The sequence below is a fragment of the Hippoglossus hippoglossus genome, chromosome 7, assembly GCF_009819705.1.
Source record: "Hippoglossus hippoglossus isolate fHipHip1 chromosome 7, fHipHip1.pri, whole genome shotgun sequence".
NCBI lineage: Eukaryota > Metazoa > Chordata > Actinopteri > Pleuronectiformes > Pleuronectidae > Hippoglossus > Hippoglossus hippoglossus.
The window spans coordinates 15,766,006-15,776,083 of NC_047157.1; the positions used below are offsets into that span (position 1 = coordinate 15,766,006).

Sequence of the window (10,078 nt, forward strand, 5' to 3'; positions counted from 1 at the left end):
ATATATGTTATTAACATAAATATATGCAGCCCACAATATGCAAGTGGGTTCACAAATGAAGATATGTACTGGGTAATATTACTATGTTCACTAGTATAAGGTAAATACTTCAAAATCAAGCTATTGATGAAAGACAAACGGAGAAGAACAAGTATTTCCCACGACGCTGAAATGTTTACTGTCAAAATATACAACTGAAATTAAGCTCACGTGTTTCCCTGCTGAAAATTGCCAAATGTGAAGCTAGTGTAGATTTGGATGTAGATATAACATGATATATTGAATCAGAATGAACCAATGAGCATATTTACACACATTCACCCTTTTAATAAATGCATACAGTAACACCACTACTACAGTGAAATGCTCTTAAAAGAACAATATGCAACTACTGCATCAATATCATCAAGACAATGTAATCCAAGATGACTTCAGAAAACCTATAAATTCATTCCAAGCTTCAAACCATTCAACATTGATCACAAACTTTCAGAAATATATGATTCTCTTTTAAAAAAATAAACTTCAATTGTCATGAAATACAGCATCAAGCCCCTGCACAAATGCAGGCCTTATCAAAAGTAAACCCATGCATGTATGGCACTTTCATGTTATGTTAAATTATTGCGTGTTGCCACTGCAGATTAATTTTGTTGTAGTTTAAATAATACTAGGAGCAGAGATTATAATACAAAAAATCAAGGTTTGTTGAAATTAAATATTCTGATTTAAAGTTTTCTGATTTAAACACACACTTTCTACAAATAACGAAATAATAACAAACACGGCAACAATGTGAACGACAGCTTCAGAGTTAAGAGAAGCAAAAATCAACATATTGATGAAGGTAGCGACGAGCAGCAACGTCCCAAATCCAATAAATTAATAATTTAATTCATGATTGTCTTTCAAAAGCCAGAAAACTTGTCACCTAGGCTCAAAATGCTAAGAACAGGTAACTGAAAACACAGGAAAAGATTTCAAGTCTTTTTTAAATTCACTTTTGTGCTTTCAGCAACTAAATAAACACCCACAGAAATGACGAGGTTACTGTACTTGGCATAGTTAGAGTCATGCATAATATATTATAGACAAGTACCTCCTAAACAGTGTTGACATCTATTGTTTGCAGGAGATTTGTGATACTACAGCAAGTATGGACACACGGAATGTTGTATCTACGTTAATGGAGCTACATCATGAATTTCTAAGTACTTCTGGGTGGTAAAGCTGGCAAACCTACCCTATAATGTGGTAAGGGTTCCCAAACATGCTAGAGAGCGAGGTTATTAACATCTCAGCTGCTTTGCTCGGTAAAGCTGTGTTGGAATCTTTGTCACCAATGACTGAAATTTTTTAAACGACTCTTATCACATCTGCCTGCATACTGGTGTTCCCCTCGTCTGAAGGTCAGGTGGGTAGGGTGATGGTTTATTCTTGTTTGGTTCCAAAGATTTGGAGGAAGAAGGAAAAGATATAAATAATATCCAGGTAGATGTTGAGAGTGGCGAAGACATACTCCTCTGGACTTATGGTATACCTCTTGTTTCCCATGAGGAGCTGGGTGTCGAACGCCAAAAACTGTTACAGAAGATGAAAGAGCAAGAAAGACGTGTTTTTGTTACTTCTGATTCTGACAGTCTGCAATAAACGATATTTTCTATCAATAATGTCTGAGTGTCTGCACTCTTACCATGGTAAACAGTATGGCTCCCAAGACCGCGTAGATGGAATCCAACCATGGTACCTAAATGGAAATAATGACTTGATTAGCTGTGATTCCAGTGTTTAGTGGAAGCTGTTTGAGTTTCATCTGTCATCAAATATTTGACTGTTTTCAATCATATTTGAGAAAAATACATCCACACGTCAATCATACATGTCACTCAGTCGATGTAATAACTTTAATTAGTCATACTTACGTATTGAAATGGAAGGACGAGTGCCAGCACCATGCCAGAGATGAACATGACCATGCAGAAGACAAAGAGCACACCTTGGTAGGAGGTCACATCAAACTGGATGGAGAAAGCACAAGACATCAAACCAAAGTTTATCAAATATTGTATAAAAAAAAACTGACACACAATCAAGCAAACTGTATATCACATAAAAATATAGGAATATAGGAATGGATAAATATGATTTTTCTCACCTTAGTTTGGAAGCTGAAGACTGTGACCACGAGACAAACAGCTGCTGTGATGCCCAGACACATCACCACTGACTTGGTGTTATAGAAACTAAACGAACGAAAGAATGAAACAATTACTGGAAATGTTTCGAGATATTCATGATATAAAAATGTATACAGCTCTGACCAGTAAGATAGTCTGAAGATGGAAATCCACCACAAGATAAATTGCAAAGTAAAAGGAAACGATCACATAAAGCAGTGAGCAAACATGAAGCCTACCTGGACAACATCCCCGTCATGTAGGAGAGGGAGAGGGTCTGTAACACATGACAGTGAAAGTCATGAATGGACAGTTTTCACTTTCACAAAGTATTTTTATTCATTTGTTTTAGATCATTTGAACTGTCAACTTCCATTCATTTGTGGAGGAAAAGTTACACATAAACAAATACTAATAATTAGAATGACACTCAGTAGAGCGCATACCTCTGCCAAGGCCAAACAATCCTGCAAAATATTAATGATTATCTAGATCTTATAGTAGAAACAAAAAAAAGAAAAAGGAAGTGGTCTGAAAACCTCAATGATTTATTTGTCATCGAACAAATAGTCGTTAACAGGGGACATGAAAAACAATGGAACGTATATCTTGCTTGGGCATCTGCTCAAGAGAAATAAACTAAACAGTATTTTATAGCAACACTAAATAAAGTAGAAGGGTTAAAGTCTAAGGACAATAATCATCCGATGTGGAACAAATCATTTTATGAAATCTGGAAATATGTAGCAGTTGGATCCAAACCAAGGTAGACACAGTCCAGTAAATGTGCTATTTTAAAATCAAGATCTGTGCAAAATTTACAAAAATGTTGGAAATACTAAAGAAATGTATTTTTATCCAAATCCACACCGAAATGTAATGGTTCACTTCCAGACTCAGGCCCCCATACCTCCACCAAGTTCGGTGGAATGGATTTAGTCGCTTTTGCATAATCATGCAAAATAATTAACTGACAAACAAACAAACAAGTAATGAATGAATTTTACTGTTTGCTTTTCTAAACCCCAGCGTATAGTATTGATTTCAAAACATTGTCTATTCATGAAACTGTACAATAAAAACACAAGTAACAGCCGAGTACTTACAAAGATGGCAAGCAGAATCAGATTCCATGGAAACTGTCTCCTGTAGGTGTGAGGGAAAGACAATTCCAATATTTTAGTCGTTTAAATTTTTCCAATTTTATTCATTTACTTTCGTTGACGTTTGAGAACTTTGAACTTACCTTGGTGCAGAGCAGCAGGACAGGGTCAGATATGTGACGAAGAACACGGCGCTGTAAAACAGAAATATTGAAATATTATATTTGGTTAGACATAAGCGAGTATATTACTGACTTGAGACTGATCAAACTTGTTACTCACTAAGAGGCCCAGTACCACCCAGGGTTGCTTTGGATGTATTCCTTCACAGGGTCACTAAAAGCAGGATATTCTTAAGTGAGCACAACACCAAGTGATTTCTTGTTCCATATTTTATTCATTAAACATTAGATAAAATTGAAATAAATGGTCTCACCAGAATGTGAAAATAGCCACAATAGCAAAAGTGACCAAAAGTTGGATCATCAAGATGGCATACACCTGAAAGGAAGCAAGTTCCAGTGTTAAAACAAATACATAGATGTACATGCTGGGCAGCTGTGGCTGAGGGGGGAGAGCGGTTGTCCTCTAACGGTGGGAGGTTCGATCCCATCTGCATGCCGATGAGTCCAAGGGCAAGATACTGAACTCCGAATTGCCCTTCATAGAAAAAGTGCTGCCCATAGATGCACTGTATGAATGTGTGTGTGAATGGGTGAATGGCAATAACCTGTAATGTAAAGCGCTCTGAGTGGTCAAGACTAGAAAAGCGCTTTATAAATACAGACCATTTACCATTTACAGGCATTTAGAGCAGAACTAATAAAGTTACCAATGTGATGATAACACTTTTTATACCTTTCGGATGAAGACCCTCCTGATGTTGCGATCATCCCAAGTGAACTCTGTGAGCATCTCTGCATCACTGTAGCAGGGAGCACTGGTGCCTGAAGAATAAAGAAACACTTATTTGAGACTGTTTGTTGTTGAGGATTTACAATACATATGTACTACCATCATTACAGCACCATCCCAAAAAATCAAATCAAATCTAAATAATAATGGCAAAGAAACGTCAGGTCTTGTCGTACCTGCGGTGGCTTCCTCGTAGCTGGGAGGAGCTGGTGCCACCGTGGCCTCTCCACTGGAGGAGCCATTGGCGGATTTGTTCGCAAGTAACAACTGATGGTACAAAAGATGCACAGTTGATTATTTGGTAGTTCACAGTCTGTTGCTCATTTTAGCCGAGAGTGAATGAATATTTGAGGGAAAGAAAAGCTCCTCGTTGATTTAACCTGAAGATGAAGATGAAATTCCTTGTTTTGAGTGTAAAGTTTTTTAACTTCTTAATGTTGTTGCATATACTTTAACTGGAGTAATACGATGTGTAATTCATACTCTTCAGGATAAATATAAAGTAGAGCCCAACCGATCAATAGGTTGGCCAATAAAAAAAAACAGCCAATATGAGTGTTAGTGTTTTGTGATATGAAAAGTTTAACTTTGCGGAAAATAATTAATACAGGAAAGAAGTGCATTTATGTTTACATTATATGTAAAACAAAATCCTAATTCGAGATCAATATGTCTGATTTCTTTTTATTTGTAGTTATTTATAATTAAGTTAAACTGTGTCATGTCAAGCCTCGATTAGACTTTCTGTTGTAAGGGATCGGATCATTGTCATCATTATTTATTTAACTGTAAATACTGCCAGAAACCGGTCGTCATGGTGACCAACATGGCAAAACAACCGATGACGCATCAGGCTTTGCATTAGTGAACACAAAAATACCACATGAGCATGAATGAATGAAAAATAACAGAATTTGACTAAGATGCTTTGAACTAGCTGCTCTATGGTTCATTCAGTCCTGCTGTTTGTGGCTGTAGGCCCACCACTATGATGCAGGTCACAGAACCACAGTAAAAAAAAAAGACGAACACTAGTGATGCTTATCCTGAACAGTCTGCATTGCATCAAACATTAAACGTCAGTGAGACCAAAGAGTTGAAGTAACGACATGCACATGAACATAGGTCACATACAGAAATAAAAAAAAAACACAACTGTTTTAATGTACGTCACAGTAGATGAGAATGGAAAAAACAACTGAATGATGCATTTCAGCAAACACATACCTTGCCCTGTGTCATGATGCCTGTCTGTCCTCCTGCAGTATGTTGCCTTGTTCTGTTTGCCAACCAGTCAATGGGGCTCTGGTGTCTGAGGACTGACAGCTGTGAGAAAGCACCTTGGATTGAAAATGCGCTGCCTCTCTGCTCGGACTGAAAACCCTGTGACGATCCAGTGATGTAAGCCCACAACAACGCAGTTAAGACTCGTGCAGACGCCCCCTCCCTCACCCACAGAGGGATGTTCTAGCAGCATCCAAGTGACGCAGCACCATAGAAAAACGCTGGGACTGTACCACAGCACCAGGAAAAACGGGGAGAATGGATGCCTGCATGCCTTGTGAGGAGAAAAGTCCAGAGAAATCTGGAAAAATGCTCTACAGAAAAGAAATAGTCGAGGGGAATCACAGGAGTCAAAATAACTGTCTAATTTAAATATTAACACAATTTTTTCAGTGTATTTAAATAGTCAACTTGCTTTTAAATTACCTGAGAAAGTAAATGGAAGCAATTATCAGCTGGTATTTGTCAAATGAATTAAGCCAAATATGTATTTTTTAAATGAAGGAAAATAAGACCTCAGTCCAAAGAAGTTTTGTTAATTATTAATTCAATCAAAAGACTTTTGTGAGAACATTTCCCCTTTAAAATATGGTAATTTTAAATATCTGAAGTTGGACCAATTTGTATGATCTGAGGCCCCTACCTGAAACAACAGTATACAAGTAAACGTCATAAACCATTAATTTGCCACAGAATAGAAATTCCAATAAAAGAAACATCATGTACAATATTACTTATTTTATTTACAAGTTCGATGAACAGAGACACATAGAAAATATCCCTAAGATGGTGCAGGTAGAGTAAACCTGACTTAAAACAAACATTCAGAATCCAAAGTACAGTGCAGGAAGTAATGTAAAAACTGACATTCAGATATACAGGCTCATTATGATCTTATTTCTTTGGATATTTATTTTGCTCACTGTAAATTATTGTCTTTCCATTTGATAAAACTGCAGAATGACTGATGCCCAATAGCAAGTGAAATTCATTATATTATTATTAAGGTTGATATGATCACGTTCCACCAACATCCCTACACAGACAGGACTGATCATCTAGTCTCTCCCAAAAAGCAAAAGTAAACATATAAAAATGAAAATGTTATTTAAATTTAATCTCCTAAAACACCTCCTTTGACCTTTGACTTTCTTCACTGATACATTTGGCAAGATGCAGACATCTCACTTATCTGTTCATACACATTAGCTTTATACTTTCAGTTTCACAAAACTGGTATAACTCATTTGAAAGCACAAATGATTGTGGTCAATCTCCTCAGTACATCTCCCCCTCGCCTCTGGTTTCATCCAGTTTAAGGTCTGTGTCATTTCTGCCCAGAGTGAACAGACTAACAACAGCCATCAAAGCTGCCAGCATCATGACGGCACAGCCTCCAAACATGTGTCTGGTGCCGCTGCCAGCCTCCCCTCCACCTGCTCCCGATACCTCTCCATGGAGGGCCAGCAGCCCGAGGCAGGCCAGCAGGTGCAGAGGCACCCGGAACCAGGCCAGCACACTAGCCCGCTTCTCCTCTGGGATAACCCTGCCCTGGAGAAAACTGAATGCTGGGAAATAGAGGCCACAGGCCAGCTCCAGCAGCAGGAAGGCCACGAAGGACTCATGAGGTCGAGGTTGGCCTGCAGCGGTGGAAAAGGTCAGCATGAAGAAAGAGAAGAAAGCCATCAGCACAGCCAGGCAGAGCACATGGCCGGGCTGTAGACGGTAACGAGAGGAGGTGGCTAGGCGGTACAGCAAGGAGCCAGCCATACTGGCAGCCATCAGACAAGAGAAAACTATTCCTAAAGGGGGCCCATGAGGGTCCAGTACTGGAGTCCACAGGAAAACAAAGACGTAGAGGACACTTTCAAACAGAGCTTGCACTCCACCCAAGAGAATAACTCTCCTGTCTGAAAGCAGGCAGCGTAGCCCCTCTTGGCAGCTGCGTGTGAACCGGGCCTTTGCAGACAAATGTGTCACACCTCCAACTGAACTGCCAAGCAGTGTCTTTTTGTCCCCTTCAGGACCTCCTTCAGTCTCTTCCTTACCCCAGTCTGTTAGCACAACCCAGCCACAGCACGCCAGGCAGGGGACAGCCAGGAGAAAGGGCGCCACCGGCCCCAGGTGCAGCCACTCGGCCAGCAAGTTAGCTACCAGCCCCGCTCCAACGGCAAGTCCGTGGTTCCAAGTAGCCGCTTTGTTGAAGGTGCTGGGGATCCACTCCTTCGGAAAATCATGAACGTCTACATGTCGGTGCACGTACCAGGCTTCAAATGTGGTGGCAAGCAGGGACGTGGACAGACCCCCCAGGATACGGCCCACAATCAAAACAAAGTAATCTCTGGACAGCTTGGTGAGACAACACGCTGAGTAGGACAGGCAGAAGAGAAGACATGTCTGTCTGCGGCCCAAGACTTGCGGGAGCCAGCCTGAAACAGGAGCAAACAGAACACAGGAAGCCAGGCCGCACACATATAAGATGGCTATTTGGGATTCCAGGAAACTGTAGTGACGGTAAAGTTTGTAGAGGTAAGGACCCTGGAGCCAGTCTGCCCACAAAGCCAACAGGTATGCACGGAGGAATATGCTCTGGAAGCGACGGAAGGCCGGGTTGGCTTGTGCAGTTGGAGTAGACTGAGGTGGGGTGAGGCGGCGTGCAGTGAGCTCGAGGCCAACACACAGGGCAAGCAGGAAAATGATGGCAAGATATGCAGTCACCAACATGGTGTGATTAACTGCACCCACTTGAGGTCAAACCTGGGGTCTTGGGCTGTTGGCAACTCTCGTCTTACTGTTTCTCAGCACCTAAGAAAAGACGAGGAGAATAAGAAGTGATTACAGGTAGAAGAACGATGCTGAAATTAGCTTCTGATTCTCAGTTTCTACTCTAACAAGTTAAGGGCATAGTTATAGAGTGATGGGTATTAATAATAACAATAATAATAATAACAATACTATTTAACAAAGAACATCGGATGCTCAGAAGATATTAAGCCATATGAATGACATTAAAACAATAAAACCTTCCCATTCCAGTTAAAGCCTATAGAACCATGTAAAGCTTTGTATCAACATCCGGACACATTAATGGTTGATTTATTCATAATAATTGCACTATTCATTTCAACATTTATTTTTATGTAATACTTTGTTGTTGCAATAAATGTGTACGATACGCAATGATGCTTTTACACAAATAATGCGCCGAACAGATAAATAAAGTTATTTGAATTCAATTGAAAGCCTTAATCCACTGTCAGATTCCTGAACCTTTATTTGAGAAAGCAAAAAAAATAAGGCCCAGTTGAAAAATTTAGAAATCACCTGGGATTAATCCCTATCCACATATGTCTATTATGATCGAAGAATGAAATATTGATCGAAGAATGAAATATTGAACATTATCAGAAAAAAATTGTGGCACTTGCTTTGCGGATGACTTTAATAGGTCTTGAATTAACATTGTAAACTGAAGTTAGAAAATATGTTATTTTACAGTAGGAATTAGTGGAATTATATATAGATTGTCACATTTCCCTTAAAAGATGATCAGATGTGACAAATAAAGGTCCAGGTGAGAGGTCTGTCCTGTCCCAGTGGACACACTGATCACTGGACAGGGGGACGATGGCAGCAGGCTGCTCGGTTCCTCTTTAGTATGAGAGCAGAGTTTTTAATCTAAACCTGCTCTGCTGTGGCCTGGTGGGAAAGACGTCTTCACTAACTGCGGGAAGCGTCGTGTCAGAGGAGCGTTTCCTGGACAACACTGGTGAAGTCGTTGCTCACTCGGCGAATAAGCTCCACTTTTTAAAACTTTGGTTGCGATATGAAACCGTCCGCAACGAGCTGCGACACGAGGCCATGACCTCTTTGTGCTTTAAACGCTTAAACCCGATGAGTTATCTTAACACGTCGCTCACAGGTGCACCCTACATGCTATAGCCATTAAGCTAACGCTAGCCTACAAGCTAACCTGCTAGTCAAATAGAATCGTTGAAACTTGCGCCACCGTTTAGCTAGTTTTCCTCTTTACCACATGGTATTTCTTACCGTGTCGTTTGACAGCAGTCCCATAGTAGAGACGACGACCTACAAAGCGATAGCATTGCACTTATCTAGCTAACTGATAGTGGAGGATACAGCTAAGCTAGTTTGACTGTATGAGCAAACAGACCCGTTACTTCCGGGATCTACAGTTTCACCAGAAGGTGGCGCTCCTCCATTGTTTTTGTCATTTGCAGAGGCAGGAGAAAGTTGCTGCATTTTTCCAGACGTCCCGTGTCCAAGCTTACAAGAGGGACAGATGAGTCTTAAGGTTGGATCTTGATGTAGGCGGTGCTTTGTGGCATTTCTGTAGAGCCACAGTACAACCTAATGGGAATTAACCATGTTGTTGTGTGCTATATAACCTGGATTTCTAGTTATGGAAGCAATCACCCTTTTAAACAACTACATCCACATTATAATTGAATGCATGGGTATAAACTTGTGTTGCATAATAATGTGAATTTAAGTTGCATTACACATTTTTCAGATCCAAGCTTACAGAGGGACAGCTGAGTCTTAAGGTTGGATTTTATTTGTTTTTCGTTATGTAAG

The 10,078-nt window shown here is 40.0% G+C and overlaps 2 protein-coding genes across 2 annotated transcripts; both read right to left on the reverse strand.

Annotated features, from left to right (window-relative positions):
- Positions 1-306: 306 nt before the first annotated feature.
- LOC117764753 (protein lifeguard 2-like) lies at positions 307-5,708 on the reverse strand. The gene is made up of 12 exons (XM_034590808.1): positions 5,423-5,708; positions 4,372-4,462; positions 4,139-4,227; positions 3,717-3,781; positions 3,563-3,616; positions 3,424-3,474; positions 3,284-3,323; positions 2,417-2,454; positions 2,156-2,243; positions 1,923-2,018; positions 1,694-1,747; positions 307-1,581 (listed from the first exon to the last, which is right to left on the reverse strand). Exons 1-12 carry the CDS (start codon positions 5,435-5,437, stop codon positions 1,432-1,434), a joined length of 831 nt encoding a protein of 276 aa, XP_034446699.1. The 5' UTR covers positions 5,438-5,708; the 3' UTR covers positions 307-1,431.
- A 494-nt stretch (positions 5,709-6,202) lies between these two features.
- mfsd5 (major facilitator superfamily domain containing 5) lies at positions 6,203-9,684 on the reverse strand. Its single transcript, XM_034590807.1, has 2 exons — positions 9,530-9,684; positions 6,203-8,284 (listed from the first exon to the last, which is right to left on the reverse strand). The coding sequence occupies exon 2, from the start codon at positions 8,201-8,203 to the stop codon at positions 6,758-6,760; it is 1,446 nt and encodes a 481-aa protein (XP_034446698.1). The 5' UTR covers positions 8,204-8,284; positions 9,530-9,684; the 3' UTR covers positions 6,203-6,757.
- Between the last annotated feature and the right edge of the window lie 394 nt (positions 9,685-10,078).

Coding starts and splice junctions, on each gene's coding strand:
- mfsd5 (XM_034590807.1), bottom strand. CDS start 8,203: ATGTTGGTGACTGCATATCTTGCCATCATTTTCCTGCTTGCCCTGTGT.
- LOC117764753 (XM_034590808.1), bottom strand. Junction 3,782..4,138: donor GGAGGGTCTTCATCCGAAAG/GTATAAAAAGTG, acceptor GCTTCCTTTCAG/GTGTATGCCATCTTGATGAT. Junction 3,475..3,562: donor GGGTGGTACTGGGCCTCTTA/GTGAGTAACAAG, acceptor TCTGTTTTACAG/CGCCGTGTTCTTCGTCACAT.